This window comes from Tamandua tetradactyla, chromosome 2, assembly GCF_023851605.1.
Source record: "Tamandua tetradactyla isolate mTamTet1 chromosome 2, mTamTet1.pri, whole genome shotgun sequence".
NCBI lineage: Eukaryota > Metazoa > Chordata > Mammalia > Pilosa > Myrmecophagidae > Tamandua > Tamandua tetradactyla.
In genome coordinates this window covers 105,262,077-105,282,381 of record NC_135328.1, presented here as the reverse complement: position 1 = coordinate 105,282,381, position 20,305 = coordinate 105,262,077, and the positions used below count along the sequence as shown (strand labels likewise).

Genomic DNA, 20,305 nt, shown 5'->3' with positions numbered 1-20,305 from the left:
TCTTGACAAAAATGGGCTCACTCTTTTCTTTCCTCAATGCTGAGGTGCCTTATGTCTTTTCCAGATGTGGCAAGACCAGTTTTTTATTTGATTGACTTTTTTGGCAATTTTTTACCCTCTGTAGAATAGATTGGCTTGTTGTCCTTAGTTGATAAAGGGCTATCCCTTTTTTGAGGAATGCAGAAAAGTTACTACTAAGAACTGAAGTGTCTATTGAAATATGGCTGTAGTAATTTACATTTACTTATAGCTGCTCAACTCTGTTCTTATGAGTGTCTGTTCTCAGGAAGAAAGGGGAGAAATTTCTTCTCTCCATATCCACTGAATGATAGTATTTGGGCTTCCCACTGTAATTTCTCTCCTGTCTAAAATATGTTTTTTACATGTGATTTGCATATTAATCACCTACTGCTTTATTAGATGGAATCACTGCAGATGGAATCCACCTTGGGAAAGCTTCAAATTAGCTGTACCACAGAGTATGACGGGTCACTTGAATGGATTTGAAATGACAGTTCATAACTGCCTAATCATAATCAAACTTCTTAACACAGTTCTACAATAACCTGCAATTCCAATTATTAGTTCTCTTGTATTTAACTTTATGAGCTGGTGTTTTTCTCTAGTTGGCAGAAAAACTGTCCTTATTCTCCTCTGCAGTCCCTTTTGTGTGCTGTCTCTTAAAGACCACTTTTGTTTACATTTTATTCATAATCATCTTTATTTACTCCAAGTTTTCATCCATTCAACAAATATTTATTGGCTTCCCACAACACTTGGCTATGCTCCAAAGAGCATGTGTTCCATGTGCTAACATTGCTTACAGTCTAGTGGGGAGAACAGGAAATACACAGTTACCAAAGAGGGTGCTGAGACAATGAAAAGGGAATACAGGGTGCTTTGAGAGCATCAAGAAAGTTATACCTTCATTTTGGGGAGTAGGAAGGCTGTCAAGGAAGCCACCTGAAAATAGCGACAGCTAAGCTGAGATCCAAAAGATAAGTAAGGGTTATGGTAACTGGTGAGGTAGACAGGTAGGGCCGTTCTAGGAATAAGGGGTAGCTTGTGCAAAGGCCAAGAGAATATGGGACATTTAGGAGACCTGAAAAATATGGTTAGACAGATTTTTGATCTCAAATATTTCATGCTTAACATTAGGCTCTTTGTTACATCTTGTGTGTCCTTGTAGGTGTTTTATTTAATCTCTCAGGAGAGAAAAGGCTATTCTTCATATTTAGAGCCAGAATTGCATGCCAGATTTACACTGAGCAGTGGGAATGCTTTCAGCAGGTCTCCTGCTGTATTCCCATTATCACCTCATTCCACAGAGGGCTTGATGTGACCCCCTCTTTCTGCCATTAGGATACTACCTGAAGGAGTTTGTTATAGGGAAGGAAGAGAAGAGAGAATGAGTTATTAGTCTTGAGTATAATCTTTGCCTGGCTTTAGAGAGAAAAGACTATAGTGCTGATAATTTAATTCATGAAGGTTGTATGTATAACCTTAAACCTTAGGGAGAGAGAAATGTCTTCAAAGACTAAAGGTGCTTACAGCGGAAAGAGAGACACTCTTGGTTGAAGTAGTTGAGATGGAGACAAGGTGACCTGGCTGACGCTTTCCTTCCCTGCCTTCCAACTGATTATTTGGATCAGCATAAGCCATTTCATAAAGGCCAACTTGCATTTTTTCCTTCTTTTCTAGTATTTAATAAAGCTGTGGTAGCTCGCTGTCCTCACTTGTAAATTGAGGAAATTTGGGCATACTTAAAGCCTCTCTCTCTCACATTCTGTGAGGGCTGCACCATACCCATTAAAAAATGCTGATATTTTAATCAGGAAACAGAGGGCATATGCTTCAACAAGTTCAAGGAAGATTGTTTTCAACCCCTATCATATTTTGCAAGATAATAGGATAGTTCTTGCTTGTACGTATGTAGATCTCTACCTGTGGTTATTTATGCTATAGTTTTATGACTCATAGTTTCTTACTTCCTTTATTTTTTTCTTTAAATCTAACTTGTTCTTGCTGTTGGGTGGCATGTGTTTGAGGGAGGCAAATATGATTTGAACAGTCTGGATGTGGGCTGCTTCTGCTGGAAAGACAAAAGCCAGTCAGTCATACAATATAATCTTAGACAAAATGCAGAATGCTTCCCTGGCTGCCTGCTATTTGGGTTTTCCCTTCTTATTGCTTCTTTCTTTCAGTTGCATTGACCAGTCAGAGATGGCTGTTTTATGAAAGCTATTTGTTTTTTGAATAAATGTTTTGGGGGGACGTGGGGGCTAATTATATGTAAAGGAAGTCGGTAGAATGTAAAATTTACAACAAATTAAAGTGTACCTGTACATTGATCTTAATTTAAATTGTGTAGCTATGTGACATGGTTACATAAACTAAGAGCCATTGCATTTATAAAACTGCCCCATTTCACCTATCTCTTAGTGGGGTCCCTGAAGTACTGGTTTTCACCAGTTGTTTGAAGTATTTCTGCCACACCTTAGGCTCTCTGGAGGGCACTGGTGGGTCAACCTCAAAAAGCAGAGGAAGCCTTCCTACAGTGACCTGCAATTCCCAGCAGGAACCTAAAGGGGGTGTGGAATCCTTTAAACATAAATATTTCTGTTATCTTAAGAGGAGCTTTTTGAAGAGCTCTCAAACACTTTCTTTCAAGTTTTTGCCATTTCACTTGCCCTGCTGTGTGCTTATTGTTCCTATACCTCGACTGTATTTTTCATTGTTTTGTGTTCATTGTTTGGTGTCGCTGTATGTGTGCTGTCTTCCAGTATATTAGAACTTCTTATGATACCAAGTTGGATCATCTGTCACATTTGATGTTGAGAGAATGGAACATGGAACTGCCAAAGCTGGTGATCTCTGTTCATGGGGGTATCCAGAATTTCAAGATGCCCCCTAACCTTAAAGAGATATTCAGCCAAGGTTTGATTAAAGCTGCGGAGACGACAGGAGCATGGATAATAACGGAAGGCATTAATACTGGTAAAGCCCACCCCCTCTGTCCCTCCTTCCTGCTCTGTTTCTTTGTTTCTCTCTTTCTCTCTCTTTCCTTCTCTCTCTCTGTTCCTCTCCTTCTCTCTGTCCCTCTCTCTATCTCTCTGCTCTCTTTTTCTTGCCCTCTATCTATCCAGCCTTTTTTCTCTCTGTTCCTCTCTCCCTCTCTCTCTATCTTTACTTGTTCTATTTCCTCTTTCTAACTGTGAATCAGGTGGCATGGCACCTGATCTCTGCTCTATGGTACCTCCTGGAGATTGCCTTACAGGTTAGAATGAGATGTGTCTTAGCTCTCCTATCTGGTTATGAGCTAAAAGCCAGGGCCTACCCATCTGTCTTAGCATTCATTGACACATAGATTTAATGAGTCATTCCTGAAGCACATGACTGAAAAGACAAAGCAAAATAAAATCAAGGAATTTGGCCTGTCACTAATGGGTCATCTGGTAGTTTATTTTTTTGCATTTGGGATAATTATGGTTTTATATTCTTGGAAGAAATTGAAAGTGACAGAGTTCTAAATCCATTGTGTACTACTTATTTTATTTCCAGCAAACAAACAAGGGTGGATGGGGAGTAGGGAAGGTTCACAGAGTTCAGAGAAAGGTAGACTCGGGCAAGGCTTTTTCTCTGAATACCTAAGTGCATTAGATGTTTAATTTTACTTATTTTAGTTTTTGCTTTCAGATAAGAGACACAAGTAAAATAGGTGAAGACCACTGACATACTTCCTATGAACAAAAAAAAAAGGGAAATATTGGGGCTCCCTTAACCAACAATCAGGGTCTGACCTGATTCAACCCCAGGCTTCTAGGGCCTGCCCTACTCAAAGTGCTGTCCTTGGACCGGCAGCATCAACATCACGTAGGAACCTGGAGTTATAAACCTCAGACCCCACTCCAAACCAGCAGAATCATTTTAACAGCATCCCTCCATGATTTGTCTGCACACTCAAATCTGAGGAGCCCTGCTCACACATTGCCGCTTATTCTAGAGATGCTTCTTACTATAGTTGAATGTATTTTGGCATGAATCTTTGAAATTTACTTAATATAAATGTCCTTAAGAATTTACTATGTATAAAGCATTTGGATAGGTGATATGGATGAAAAAAAGATGAGTAAGATAGAGGCCCTGGGTTTAGGAGTGGTACACACTATGAGAGACAGTGAACAACTAACTAGAAACCCATGGAGACTGGGTGTAATTGAGCTATTAATAAAGTGCTTTAGTAGTGCAAGAAAGAGGGAGATAATTTGCAGTTCCAACTGCAGGCACCTAGGAAGGCTCGCAGGGAGATGTGGCACTTGGCATTATCTTGAAGGAAGGAGAGAAAGAGGCATTCTAGGCAGAGGTACAGCTCAAGCCAGGCACACAGCTGGAGGCTAAGATATGTGCAGACCCAAGTAGTGAGGCTACTGCCTGGAGTATGTGCCAGGTAGCAGGGGACACAGAAGACAAGAGTGATGGGAGCCGGATGAGGTGCATACTGATGGGCTGAAAGACAGATACGATCTGATCTCACTGATGTGTAATCATTAGAATATGCAAATTTATAGAGATAGAAATTAGAATACAGGAAACAGGGGCAGGGGTAGGAGTGGGAAATGGAGAATTAATGCTCAACTGGTGCAGTTTCTGTTTGGGGTGATGGAAAAATTTTAGCAATGGATGGTGGTGAGGGTAGCACAACATTGTGAATTTATATATAAAACACCCCTGAATTGTATACTTGAAAGTGGCTAAAATGATTAATTTTAGTTTGTATATGTTACCAGAATAGAACTGTACAACACAAACATGTAAGCTGTAGACTATAGTTAATAATATAATTGCAACAGTAATGTTTCATCAGTTGTAACAAAGGTCCCACACCAATGCAAAATGTTAATAATAAGGAAAACTTTGTGTGTGTGTGTGTGTGTGTGTGTGTGTGTGTGTAGTCTATGGGAACTTATACTTTCTGCATCATTTTCCAGCAAAATCTACAACTGCTCTAATAAAAAGAAAGTTAATAAAAAATTACATAGAAATCTTTTGGGAATTTGTGCCTTACTGAAAGTAGATGCTTCTGTAGTTTTATTTCTTTTTAAAATAAAAGAATATTTAATGCAAATTATGAAAAAAAAAGAAAGATTGCCCAGTATATGGTAAGAGTTCAGTGTTAGCTATTATAATTTTCATTAGTACTGTTATTCCCAAGGACAAACATCAATGTATTAGCTCTAAGTTTGGATTAAGCTATTAAATTAGTTTGCCTCAGTGAAGCGAGTGACGCTTCTGCAGTGGAGAAGGTTAGTGAATAAAATCCTCAGAACATTCCTGTAGTCAGGCTGGGCTTGGCCTGGAGGGACAAAACTCGGGATGCTGTAAAAAGTCAGGCAAGAGCAGGATCAGAGCTTCGGTCAGAGCTGGAAAGTGCCCAAGGGGAGAGGGAAGCCAGAACATCAGAAATGAATTCCGCTACTTTGGCAACTTTCTCTAAGAGTAGCCTTTTGTACACACTTGTTTATTTCTCCCTTTCTGGCAGCTGCTGTGTTTTGCATGATCCCTGAGTTAAAGTTTGACTTCTAAACTCATTGTTTGTAGGAGTGTCCAAGCATGTTGGTGATGCCCTGAAAGCTCACTCCTCCCAATGCTTGAGAAAAATCTGGACGGTTGGAATCCCTCCTTGGGGTGTCATTGAGAACCAGAGAGACCTCATTGGAAAAGATGTAAGTACAGTCCTTTCACAGGAAAAGGAAATGGTCGTGTCTCCAGCTGCACCTGGATGTCTAATAGACGTCTCAAATGTCCTATATCCAATTCCAAGCTCCTGACTTCCGTGACCACCCTCACCAGTGCTTAGAAAGCGGCAGTCTCGTTCTTGGAGTAGCCCAAGCCCCAAATCGTGGAGTAATCCGGGAATCATCCCTTTGCCTCACACCTCAAACCTAGTCCACCAGTTTATTACATCAGCTCCCCTTTAAAAATATATTGAGACTCTGACTTCTTCCTCCACGGCTACTGAGCAGTTCCAATTCACTATTGTCCTATCTTTCTATTTTTCTAAAGGGAATGGGCTTTTTAAAAATGGATAGTGATGCATTCGTTTTTTTAATTTTTAATACTAATGTATATTTTTAATTAAAAATATCAAGTATTACCAAAGACAGAAAGAAGAAAGACAACCACTGTAAATACTTAGCTGTGTATAATTTCAGTTTTTCTTTGTATATATAAAAAAAGAGTGCACGTAAAAACTGAACAGAAACCCCATGCTATGAAACTCCTTCTTTAGCTTCAGTAAGTACTTCACATATTTATTTCTCCATGTCAATTAATTTAGAAATACCTTATGACTTATTTTAACTTTATTTAAGAAAATTGCAAACATGACCAAGAATGAGAGATTAGAATAATGAATTCCTATGTATCTACTGTGCAGGTTAATGGTTTTGAACTTGTGATCTATTTTCTTTCATCTATTCCTTCATCCAGTCCCAAGCTCTTCTCTCTGTTATCTTGAAGCAAATTCCGGTTATCAAATAATTTCATCTGTAAATACCTCAGTAGATATTTCTAAAAGATATGGAAAATTAAAAATATAACCACAATGCCATTATCATTCCTAAAACATTAACAGTAATTCCTGAATATCAGCAAATATCCAGTCCATGCTGCTTCATAATTATTTAGTTTGTTTGACTTAATTATCCAAATAAGGTCTGAATTTTGTGATTGATTGATATGTTTCTTGAGCCACTTTTAATCTATAGATTTTGCCTCTTCTTTTTGTTTCTTTGTAATTTATTTATCAAAGACGCTAGATCATTTGTGCTGAAGAGTTTTGCTGAATTTGGGTTTTGCAGATTTTACCCCTTATTGTAGAGTTTATTCCTTGAGTTTCCTGTAAATTGGTAGTTCAGTCTAGTAGTTCAGATTCAGGTCTTTTTTTGTACAAGTTTGTCCCATAGGAGGAAAGTGTGTTTTTCCATAATAATGTCTGATTGTGTCTCTTTATATGATGTTAGCAGCCATTGCCTATATTCATTATTTCAATATGGTTGCAAAGTGCTGATGTTTAATTTTATTGTTCTTTCTTCATTTAGTAGCTTGTATAGTCTGTAAAGAGAAGAATTTTCTCATCCGCCACTTGTTTTACCTTGTGGCACAGTGGTTTAGGAAAGGCAAAATAAATACTTGATTCTTTTTATTTGCCATCTTCCGAAATAATGAGTTGGTTACCTAACATCCTCCAAAGGGGAACTAAGGCTTTTTTTTAAGACTCATGAATTAACACATATTTGGCATATTTCAGTTCATCACAGTTATTATTATTAATCACGCTCAGAATGTCCCATTTTGGCCAGTGGAGTCTTTTCAAGTTGCCTCCGGCTCTTTGTATATTTTTTGCCTCTTAGAAGAATGGCTGGTTCCTTTTACTGGGAAATAATGTTAGGAGGCCACAGTTTGAGGGGCTAGGAATACACTTTTATTTCTACTGTCTGATGGCATTCTACTGTATGGAAGCACCATAGTTGATTCAATTATTCTTCTGTTATTTTCCATTTAAGTGGTTTCCTGTCTTACACTTTTAAAAACAATAGTATTAATTTTTTTGTAAGATATATGCATTTTTGATACTAGTCTGCTTATTTCTCTGGAAATAATTCTCAAAGTCGAATGCTTGGGCCAGTAGGTATTACGTTTAAAAATGTGGTATGTTGCTTTGAAGAGAGGATGTAGGTGCTTACATCCTACCAATATGGTGTGAGGGGGCCCATTTCTCCAGACCCTTGCCAGCTGTTGGTAGTATGGCTTATTTTTCAATTTTTTACCATTCTAACGGATGTGAAGATGTCTAATTATTCTTATTTATATTTCTTGGAGTACTAGTGAGATTAAACTCTACTCACTTGTTTTTTGTGCATTTACAAACAAGGTTATCATATTTTTCTTTGAAAGACTTTTCCTATTATAATCCAGCCTATTAACATTTTTATTCTTCATATGTGCTGCATTTTCTCCAGTTTGTATTTCATATTATTTATTATCATGTTTTCATAAATGGAAGTCTTTCATTTTTATGTACTAAATTTATCAGTCATTTTCTCTTTGGTTTCTAGCTTCAGTGTCATTCTTGGGAATTATAAAGGCAACTTTTAAAGCGTAGTGTTTGTAAAGTCGATGGTCTTTTTATTTTCATTCTTTGTTTTTCTTCTTGTTCTTTATTTTTATTTAACTCAAAATAGCTAAAAACATAAAAACATTTAAAAATGTTCTTAATAGTTTATAAAATATCTTTTTGGCTGATGAGATTTGATTACTTAGTTCTTGCTTGTTTCCAAGATGTTATAACAAAATCTATCATAAAACATATCTTTCATAAGTTTACAGCAGGTTTTCAACTGGGATATTTAGATCCTAGCCCCAAACCATGATGTAGTTTTTAGTTTTGATTCTTAACATTGTCTCCCCTGCTAAAGCTTATTAAAATCAAGAGCCATTAATAGAATAGCTATTAATTAGTTTTCAATGAAATTCCCAAATACAGCTCCAACATACAGATAGCATATATGCTTCTGTCCCTTACTACTCAAAATATAAATGAATGTTTGATGTACAGTGGAGTTATGAACACGCTTAGCTTACGCTAATTCAATATATGAGGTTAGTGAAAAGGAAATGATAAGAAAATGACATTAAATGTTATGGCAGCAACACCTATTCAATGAATGTTCGCTCAGGAATAAACCAAGATGAGTGTTGTCTGTCTGGTATTCATTCCTTCAGTCATGGTCAGATCACATTTGCGTCCCAAGAGGAAGTATCTTGCAGGGCTGAGTGTGATGCTAGTGTTTATAGACATGTGTGTTTTAATGCAAAATGTCCCTTAAACACCAAGAACTTCACTCATTTGGTCTTTTAACCACAGACACAGTCTCATTTCTTCCAAAACTGGAGGAAAAACTGGTCACGGTGGATTATTTCTTTTAAGCCTCACAGCACCTCTCTGGTGTAGGAATTACTGGCATTCATACTTGTATTTGGGGAAGATACTCCTGAAAATGAGGGCAAGAATTACCCAGGGTTAAAGTTTCTAAGCAGAAGAGTTTGGACCTAAACTCGGGCTCTGAGTCTCTAAAGGCAAACGAGTATTGGAGCCGCTTAGGGCAGAGTCAATAAATGTGAATGAAGATCTTGATGCTTTATACTGAATGAAATGCCATTTGGTTAGTCAGTGGTTACTCTTCATTTTACTTGGAATAATAGAAAAATCACCAGTGTCAAATTTTTGTTCTGAAATCGATCTCCTAAAAGTTGGTATTTTCTGTATGGTGTGTTCTATGTACTAGTGCTGGTCCATGAACTGTATTTTGATTGTCTGAAACCAAAGAAGTCAGAAGTTGAAAATAAATGTTTAAAAATGTTTTTGGCAATTTGACAGTACTGTGACATCCAGGCATGTGACGAGTGGGGCTCATCTTCTTGAACACGGTATGTGCAGGTGTTGAATATGTGTGATGAGTCTCACACATGTAGTAAGAGCTATGTACTAGTCATGCACAATGGAACCTCATATTGGCCCATAAAAATTGGAAACTAAAGGAGAAACCCTCTGATCCTTTAACACAGATTATTTGAGAAGCACTGCTTTGAGTACCAGGTAGTGCTTTTTATCCTCGATGGAAGCTTTGTAGGATAAACACAGGCCTTTGAAGCTGTTGATCCTGGGAAATGACTTTGAGCTCTGACCTCCCTTGTCCTCGCTGTCCCTCAGGTGGTGTGCCTGTACCAGACACTGGGCAACCCCCTCAGCAAGCTCACCACACTCAACAGCATGCATTCATACTTCATCCTATCTGATGATGGGACGGTGGGCAAGTACGGAAATGAAATGAAGCTCAGGAGGAACCTGGAAAAGTATCTATCGCTGCAGAAAATCCACAGCCGTGAGTAATGTAGGGAGGGGCTCAGCTAACTCATTCTGAGCAAGATGCTCCACTGACCATCTGCACAGGGTAGGGAGGCCCAAGTTCACTGTCCTAGAGCAACCAGAGCAATTAAGTTAATTCAAGGGAATCCACAGTCAGAAGAAGGTGATGTATGAGGTACTGCAGGATTGCGGGAGACAATAAGGAGAGGAAACTCTGTGGGGGACAGTATAGTCACGGGAAAATCCATGAAAGAGTGGGGACTTTAGCTGAGCCTTGGGTAGATGGAGGGAAAAAGGAGGTGAGATAGCCATGTGGGGATGAGAATGACTGAAAAGAAATAAGGAGCCTATCTGGAGAAGAGGGGGAGGGTATGAGCTTTGATAGTCAGAGCAAATGATATTTCATATGGGGGTGGGCCTGGCCGGGGAGGTCCTTGAATCCAGATAGGGCTTTTAGAAATAGAGATCCTTTGAAGGTATTGATGTAGTATCCTGCTCACAGCGGTGCATTGAGGGAATTATTCTGGTGACAGTTGAAGGAGGGAGACAAGATCTTGCACTGAATTAAATCTCCCACAAAAATCTTTTGTGGGAGATTTAACCATCCGTTGGTCCAGGCAGTGGGAATACTCTTCGGAAGGTACAAGACATCTTCAGCCTTTGACTCTTGGCTGATAACTGTTGAAGGTCCTTTTAGTTTTTAGCTTTGTTTCCCTGAGGCAGAAGAGAATACCGGGGACAAAGTCAGGGCTTTGTGACATACCTGGGCAATGGAGTTAATGTCTGTCAGCTCACATCTTATTGTTACGTGAAGGAAGTCTCCCTCCTATTTCATTGTAAGAATTCACTGAGATAAAGCACATTAGCTGTGCCGAAAATAGCGTTGGGCACATTGTATATCCTCGGTTAATGTCTGCTTCTTTATCTCTTTTTTTGCCTCCTTTTTTACAGGGCTCTGGGAGTTGTTGCCAGTCACTTAGAGTGAATGAAGTCTTAGGGTCACTTAGAGTGAATGAAGTTTTAAGAGTGATTTAGGCCAGGGAAAGGGGAAAGGGGATGGAGGTCTGCGGAGTGTGGGGTGGTAGGGAGACCAGCAGAGGAGAGGGGAGGAGAAAGGACAGAGAGACTGGGCCCTGAAGAACCATCTCTGCAGGGAAGAGCCAGTTGGGGTTCTGGAATGTCCTTTGCCACTGTTGACTGTGCTCAGCCTGTAGACCGTCCTGGCTCTAAGCAGCACCATAGGTAATTCCCCTGGGAAGAGTTTTTGTTTTTCTTCTTCCCTGCTAACTCCCCTTTTTTGAATGAATCAAAGCAATCCTGAGCTTGCAAATACTAGCGGGTGATGTTCCTACTTCAAAAGACCGTGAATCTTAGTATTTATCTGTCTGAGAAGGAGAAGGTGTGTGGAGTCAATTCCTGTGGACTGGTAGCTTCATCATTCTGAGAAGAATCAGTGTAAATACAGCAAAGACAATAAGCCAACTGCGAAGAAGACAGGAAAGCAGGAGGGAAGAAGCGAGGGAGAGAGGAAGGAAGGAAGGGAGGAAAAAAGAGAAAAGGAAAAAGGGACATTAAACCTAGAATTCTTATGTGTCAAAGCTGACCTATGTACATAACTTGCTGCCTTGGGGAGGCTATCTACCATGTTTATATTTATCAAGAAAGTGGACAAGAAGGGACTTACTTTGATGGAATGAAAATACTTATTTTGTTAATTTGTTTTCATTTATTTTTCCTGCCAGTCTTCTCGGAGTCCCTGGCAAACACTTTATATTGGCGGAGAATGCTCACAAAAGAAAGACTCATTTCCTGAAGTTCCTGTAGGAATCCCTGGGTTCAGCTATTTGAAATGTGGTCACTTGTTAGCTCCTGTTATGCAAGCTGCCGAGGGCACAGTTTCAATATAAGAGACTAGGTTCAGATTCCTTTGTATCTTTTTATAACCTGAATCTCAGCAGAGCAGAGAGATCTTTCCCCATTCATTTACTCTAGGGGCTTTTAATTTGGAGGCATAACGTTGCTTGCCTGCCCAATCCAGGAGTCAGGAGTAGAGCAACTCTCTACTGAGATTTCTCACCAAGAACTTAACGTTTTTTTTCTTAAAAAAAATATTTATTAGTAACATCAGCAAGACCCTTTTTTAAATAATCGAAAATAGTCATACCTACATTTATTTTTGTGGGAGTTAATTACTGCTTCAAGAAAAGTGTACCTAACAGAAGTGAAGTTCCCTCTTCCCCTCTTTCACACAATGTCTTTATTAATTTCTTTTTTTGAAGATAAAAGTAATAGATACACTCATATTCAGATAAAGGAAAGGAAGTGTTTAGGAGAAGAAAACAATAGTTTTCAGGGAAGCCAACTATCAAAAAATAACAATTGTTGAGTTTTTCATATGTATCCTTTCAGAAATTTTCTATACACATAGACATGCACTAATTTCTTTTTTTTAAAGCAAAACTGGGATCATATAATATGCAGGCTGCTTTTGTAACCTTTTTTCTCCTGCTAAACATGGACATGTTTCCATGCCAATCAGCATACTTTAGCATGTTTTTAATGGCTGCATAATATTCCATTATATGGAATATAAGAGATTCTTTTGTAAAAATTTTTCTATCTCAAGATGAATGAAACTTTTTTTTCTTCTAATACTTTTATGCCTTAATATTCTGTTTCCCATGTTTCATTTAGCTTTTATAAGACTGTTATTAGACGAATGCTATGTCTATCTATTGGTACATTGAAGGGAGACTTGTAGTGATATTGAGAAAATAATATGGAGGTGGAGGTATATGGAAAAGGAAAGGAAGTAGAATAACACAGCAATTAAATAGATGGACAGAATATTTGAATACCTGCTTCCAGGCCCACCCCTAACACTTATGGAGCCTGGGACAAGGGTACATGCAGAAATCCACATTCTGTAAGCTCTGAAAGCTTTAAACACTTGAAAAGCTTTAAATAAAGCTAATAAATTTTGTAAAACATGTCCTGTCTTTTTGCTTTCACACAAGGCTGGAAGACTAGTTTGAATTAGAATTCTTGTATTCTTGGCAGTACTGAGACAGTGGCAGCTTGGCCCCAGCCTATGGCCCAATCTCTGCTTCTTTTCCTACACTTTGCTCAGTCCTGAGATGCCAGGGGCCTCACACCTGCCGCCTGGAGACTTTGGCCTCGGAGTTCATGTTCTCTTCACCTCTCCTCCACCCCCAGAGCCGCATGCTTCGTCCTGGGGGTAAACACGAGTGGAATCTGCCTTTGAAAGGACTTACCTTGGGCAGGGGCTTACGCGCCCCTAGAATAAGGAAGTTTGGGGTGCTTGGCCGTCTAATAAGTGGGGGGGGGGGGGCACAGGCCTCTCACTCTAAGGGGAGGGGCATGGCCAGATCAGGATCAGAGTAAGACAGGGGGTCCAGAGAAAAGTCTTCCATTGCTCAGATCTAAGCATGGGATTGTCTGCCTTTTTAAAAAATACTTTTATTGTAAACAGCAAACAAATATACAAACATTCTTTTTTTAAAACTTTTTAATTTTTTTTAAACATAACAATATACAAAAATGAACATTCTTACCGTATGATCATTCTATTCTTGGTATAGAATCAATAACTCACAATATCATCAAGTAGTTGTATATTCATCACCATGATCATTTCTTAGAACATTTGCATCAATTCAGAAAAAGAAAAAAGAAAAAAAAGCCATACATACCATATCCCTTACCCCTCCCTCTCATTGATTGCTAGTATTGCCATCTACCCAATATATTTTAGCCTTTGTTTCCCCTATTTTTTTCCTATACCGTTTATCATTCCCTTTCATTGATCACTAGCATTTCAATCTACTAAATTTATTTTAACATTTGTTCCCCCTATTATTTATTTATTTTTAATCCCTATGTTTTACACATCTGTCCACACCATAGATAAAAGGAGCATCAGACACAAAGTTTTCACAATCACACAGTCACATTGTGAAAGCGATATCATTATACAGTCATCTTCAAGAAACATGGCTACTGGAATACAGCTCTGCAGTTTCAGGTACTTCCCTCCAGCCTCTCCATTATACCTTAACTAAAAGGGGCTATCTGTATAATGGGTAAGAATAACCTCCAAGATAACCTCTCAACTCTATTTGAAATCTCTCAGCCATTGACACTTTATTTTGCCTCATTTCTCTCTTCCTCCTTTCAGTAGAGAAGGTTTTCTCAATCCCTTGATGCCAAGTCCCGGATCATACTAGGATTTCTGTCCCACATTGCCAGGAAAGTTTACACCCTTGGGAGTCATGTCCCACATAGAGAGGGGGAAGGCAGTGAGTTTGCTTGCTGTGTTGGCTGAAAGACAGAGGCCACATCTGAGCAACAAAAGAAGTTATCTGGGGATGACTCTTAGGTCTAATTTAATTAGGCTTAGCTTATCTTTTGCAGGGATAAGTTTCATAGGGGCAGACCCCAAGATTGAGGGCTCAGCCTATTGATTTGGTTGTTCCCACTGCTTGCGAGAATATCAGAAATTCTCCAAATGGGGAAGTTTAATTTTCCCCCTTTTTTCCCCATCCCCCCAAGGGAACTTTGCAAATACTTCACTGTTTTTCAAATTACTCTGGGATTTATTGGGCCATCACACTACCCTGGACAAGCCAACAAAATCTCATGCCCTATTCAAGGTTCCATGTACTCATGGTGTTCAATTCACTTGTCTATATGAGTTAGATTAGGAAATGCACTAGTCAAAATATAAATTTTGTACCACAGAAGCATTTCTTGCTTTAGGCTTACACAGAAGTTGAAGTTTTAAAATATGAATGACCATCTATTTTCAAAACCCTGCAATATTGACATTCCTTTGTTCTTCCTCATGCAAAAACATTTAAAAATTTTTACATTTAGTCACTATCATTGAACGCTTTTTCTCTTAAAAAGAAAACAAAAATAAAAAATATTGATTTAATAGTAAAATGTATCAGTACAGTTAATAACATAAAAAATCTATAAATAGTCAAAATCCTTTTTCAACAGTTCCTTGCTTCCTCCCCTCCCTTCTCCACTGTTAATAGTGTGATTTATATGTTCCCAAACTTTTCTGGTCATTTATGTATCTATACATGTATATGCATACATACATATAAAATATCCATATATATGGTTTACAAACTAATACTAAGATCATATTGTACATAGCATTCTGTGACCTCTTTCACTTAACATAATTTTTTAAAGAATGACTCCTTGGTTCTCTTATCTTTTTTTTTTAATCTTTCTTTCTTTCTGTTCTTTATCTTAACTAAAGTAATCTATAGTCATGATAAATTCAAACAGTGAAGAATGGGTTAAAATGAAAAGTAGAATCTTTGAGGGTTACCCGTCCCACCTTGTTCCTATACTTCAGAAACAGCCACAATAAAAGTTTATTGAATTGGCAAAAGTTTAATTCTTTTTGAAGATGAGTGATGGATACATTATATCATTGTGTTTGCTTTTAGACAGGTTTGAAGATTTCCATAACGAAAAGGTAAAATTTCTTGCTGATTCTTTTTTTAAAAAAAATAACTGGAAGCCTTTAGCTACCTTTTTATCAGGTAAAAGACTAAAGATGCCCTTACTATCTTTATGCTCCATTTATTTTTTATTTTTGGGAGGCTCATGGTCCAGGAATTGAACCTGGGTGTCCTGCATGGAAAGCGAGCCTTCTCCCACTGAACCACCCCTGCACCCCTTGTGCTCCATTTATTTTGAAGGTCAAGCTTCTTGCTTGGTCTTGAACTAAGGAAGCGTAGTAAGTATAGTAAGAGAGCGTTGCGAGTGCAAGTAAGGAACATATGTGGTAGTGGAAAGTCTTGTGTCTGGCGAACCGAATACATATCTGGCTGAGATGGGGATCCTTTGTAACAGTTTTGTGGTGTTTGTGATCTCAAACAGGCACAATACAAGGCGTGCCCGTGGTGGGTCTGGTGGTGGAAGGAGGGCCCAATGTGATCCTCTCGGTGTGGGAGACTGTAAAGGACAAAGACCCCGTGGTGGTGTGTGAGGGCACGGGCAGAGCCGCCGACCTCCTGGCCTTCACCCACAAGCACTTAGCAGATGAAGGGTGAGTTTTTGAAATCATGGTGACTGTTTTTTCCTCTTGTATAGTTCCTGCAGCTGTGCTTTTATATGGATCAGATATCCTTGGAGTACAGAGCTTGAGACTGGAATTCATGTTTCAGTTATTTTTATTTTTATTTTTTTTTGTATTTCTTAATCAACAGCAAGAGACCCTCAAAGAAGAGAGTTGCTATTTCCTTAGCTGAAGAATGGCTTGCCTTTAAGAAGGAAGATTAAGCCTTGGCTGAGCTTCTGGAAAGAAGCATTTCCAGGAGGAGGGAGGGAGGAGATGCTCATGCAATTGGCTTTTAGAGCTGAAGCAGCCCTGCAGTGAATGAAAGAACCAGTTTTAGCCCCAGAGCACCCTCAAATTAATTTGCCATTATTAAAAATAGCAGGAATGACTTTACTTATTTCCCACAAATTTGAAGAAATTAATATCCTGGCCACATGTAGCCTATGTTGTGCTTATATGTTTAAAATTTTTCTCCCTTGTCAAATAAGATGGTGTTTTTTTCTCTAGTTGTCCTCATATCCAGTGTGACTCTTCCAGTTTCAAGAGTATGATACATTTACTGTGTAAATAAATATAGAGCCTATGAACTAAAATGCTAACCCCACTTATGTACTTAATAAACATTTATTCACTGCTTATATTGTCACTGCTGTCTCTGGGCACTCTTTTCATACAGTTTCTCCTCCTTTCCGTCCTCTACCTGGCACTTCCACCCTCTACCCCTTCCCTATCCTTCCATACCTCTTTTCCTGAAGTCATCTGGATGATTAGTTTGTAAACACTTTGTAGTATCAGTTCCCTTTGAGAATATGAGGCCCATAATTCCTGGGGACTTAACAAGGATTCCCAAAGGAATCCATCAATTTAAAGACTCTACCGTAGAGGGCAGTCTTTTTTAGGGTTGGGGCAGATCATTCTTTGAAATTAGGCCTTTTCCTGGTGCCACTGCTTCCATTTGCATCCAGCTCATTTGCTTTCTTGGTGGAACTGTTCATAGAATCCTGGTCCGTCTGGTGGGATGGACATGTTTTTTTGTACTGGTTTTACTGACCCGTTCCCTCCCCTGGGCTGTGTCAATCACTGCCATTTCTCTCTCTTCCAGGATGCTACGATCTCAGGTGAAAGAAGAGATCCTTTGCATGATTCAGAACGCTTTCAACTTTAGTCTTAAACAGTCTAAGCATCTTTTTCAGATTCTCATGGAGTGTATGGTACACAGGGATTCTGTGAGTATGAGGAACTTGTGGTTTATCTGACTTAAAAAATGCTGATTTCCAACACTTGTAATATTTCCATTTATTAAAAAAAGTTTTTAAATGTGAAATTTTCATTTTAAACATGATTTTATATATATATTTTATTGAACTTGAGCATCAATTGAATAAACTTGGCTTCTTACTGGACTCCCTTTTCCACCCATGGTTCAAATTCCAGATTCTACTCGGGAGCTAGAAGTGCTACAGAAAGGTGATCACATTTAGTGAAAATTAAACATGAATATTTTCAGAGTGTAAGGGAGCAACTAGTTCCCTGTCTAAAGTGAATTTAAGCCTGTTGAGTTAGATGAAGTGCATCACAGCATCCTGATTAAAGCCTGTCGGAGTTAATTGGGGTGGTATCGGACAATGGGAAACTGAGATAGAAGGTGGAATTCACAAAGAATGGCAGTGAACATAATGGGGGCTAAAGAAAAAGCTTTTAATGTTTCAGGGCACTTTGATCAACATTTTAATCCATGACTTGAATAAAGGTCTGTTGATGATATAAAGTTGACAGTTACAGTAAATATGTAGATATGTCATGATTCAAAGTGATCTTTCCAGAACTTGAAGGCTGACCAAATCATATAAGACTTTAAGAGATATCCTAGCACCTGGCTTCAAAAACAAAAAACAAACCTTTAAACAATTTCAGGTCAGAGGAAATATGACTAAGCAGAACTACATATGTGAAAAACCGTTTAGGATTTTAGTTGACATAATAACAGCTACAACCAGCATATTTACAGTTAGTGCTGTGCTTTCAAATATATCATCTCATCTGAAATCTCCATGAGTTCCACGTGGCTGTGGTTGTTTATTCCATTACGGCAGTGGAAGTTTAGAGATAATGAAGCTGAAGCTGAGAGAATTTAAGTGATTTGCTCAGAGTCAGGCAGTTGAGAAATGGTGGAAATGGAACTTGAGCTCAGCATTGAAGACCTATACTCAGTGGGCTACATTTTATATTTCCCAGAACAATCAGTAAGTTAAAAAAGGCCGCGTTAAAGAGATTTCCCTTTTATTTGTCTCTTTCTGTCATCAAATGGAGTAAGTAGTGAGCAGCGTAATGATCAAGGGGACCTGGAGAAATTAGCTAGAAGTTTCTGCATTACAAGAATTGGGTTCTCGACTCCTGTACAACTGAAGACTGATTTTTTCTTTTGTGCATGGGCAGGCCGTGGGAATTGAACCCGGGTCTCCTGCATGGGAGGCAAGAACTCTGCTCAGCCACCATGGCCCACCCAACTGGTTTCATTCATGTACCTGAAGAAGGGCCATTAAGCAAAGAGAACCAATGCATGAAGTTGTAGCAGCACAGTTTTCATATCTTTTATGAGACTTTAGAGATTATCTAAGGGTTTCCCTTGTTTTGTAAGTGAGGAGACTTTGATGTAGTGGCCATAGGAAATTTACCCAAAGCTGCTAGTTAGTGGCATACCTGGGTCTAGAATCTGCCAATCTTGGCCCTTTTTCATTAAAACAACTCCCTCTACTATATAGAATGGATTTTCATTTGGAAAGACTGAGATGCATTCATGAACTGCAGTTTTCCTTTACAACCATAAATGAAGTCCTCGTTTATCTTAAAAAGATCAATTACTCGGACGCTTTGACACTGTGAAGACCATCTGTATTATCCATTGTATTTGCTCATTGCCTCCCTTCTTTTGTGATAAATCCTCGGGAATTGACTTCTCCTTAAAGAAAACAAATTTTAGTTTCTAAAGCCTCAGCGAACAGAGGGATCTCCTTTGGTATTCCTTCAAAGAGAGGAATGGTTTTATTTACATTAGGAATTGACACTGAGATTCTTTCCATTATAGCATTTGCATAGTACATTATCATCATAACAGTCTTTCACAAATGTTTCCTTTAAGATGCATGCGTTTTTAAGTTTTTTCCCAAGTGCCCACAATTCGCCATTATCCTACTTTAGAAGTTTTCTTTTCTGTAAGTGAAAGACATTAAGAAAAAAATTCAATGTTGATTCTAATATTAGCGGAGAATGTTTTCCTCAATTCATTAGCTCAGGAGAGAATTCGGTGGTATTTTTGAAAGCGTTTTTTGCTAGCTCTTCCAAATGTATGAGTTTCTGTTTTTCAACTGTATAGATAACCATATTTGATGCTGATTCTGAGGAGCAGCAAGATCTTGACTTAGCAATCCTGACAGCTCTGCTGAAGGGTAAGTGTATGAATGGGGTGCAGCTTGCTTCTCACTTACTCTTTCCATATTCTGTGGCACTTTGTGGTTTCTAAATAGACATTTTTTTTAAAAATTAAAATTAAAAAAAAAAACCAAAAAACACCAAACGCAAGCATTCTTAACTTTTGATCATTCCATTCTACATATATAATCAGTAATTCACAATATCATCACATAGTTGTATATTCACCATCATGATCATTTCTTGGAACATTTGCATCTATTCAGAAAAATAAATAAAGGGAAAACAGAAAAAAATTCATATATACCATACCCCTTAAGGGGCCCCTCCCTTTCATTGATTACTAGCATTTCAAACTAAATTTATTTTAACATTTATTCCCCCTATTATTTATTTTTATTCCATATGTTCTACTCATCTGTTGACAAGGTAGATAAAAGGAGCATCAGACACAAGGTTTTCACAATCACACAGTCACATTGTGAAAGCTATATCATTATACAGTCATCTTCAAGAAACATGGCTACTGGAACACAGCTCTACATTTTCAGGCAGTTCCCTCCAGCCTCTCCACTACATCTTGACTAACAAGGTGATATCTTAAATAGACATTTTGAAAGTAATATATGATTGTGGCTTTCTTTTACCCCAGGCACAAATTTATCAGCATCAGAACAATTAAATCTGGCAATGGCTTGGGACAGAATTGACATTGCCAAGAAACAGATTTTAATTTATGGGCAACATTGGAAGGTACAGTGAAATTGGATTTATTTGGAAAAATATTTTTTATGTTGATTTGTTAATGAGGGGCAAAAATGAGCATTGGAGGAGAGGTTGAT

General features: G+C 38.3%; 1 protein-coding gene across 1 annotated transcript in view; it reads left to right on the top strand.

Moving 5' to 3' along the window:
- TRPM6 (transient receptor potential cation channel subfamily M member 6) overlaps nt 1–20,305 on the top strand; it is a 218,955-nt gene that overhangs the window by 77,129 nt on the left and 121,521 nt on the right. The window contains exons 5-11 of the mRNA XM_077148441.1: nt 2,784–2,997; nt 5,599–5,723; nt 9,773–9,944; nt 15,854–16,022; nt 17,137–17,260; nt 19,408–19,480; nt 20,116–20,216. Of these exons, the coding sequence (XP_077004556.1) occupies nt 2,784–2,997; nt 5,599–5,723; nt 9,773–9,944; nt 15,854–16,022; nt 17,137–17,260; nt 19,408–19,480; nt 20,116–20,216 (978 nt within the window). The remainder of the gene's footprint in view (nt 1–2,783; nt 2,998–5,598; nt 5,724–9,772; nt 9,945–15,853; nt 16,023–17,136; nt 17,261–19,407; nt 19,481–20,115; nt 20,217–20,305) is intronic.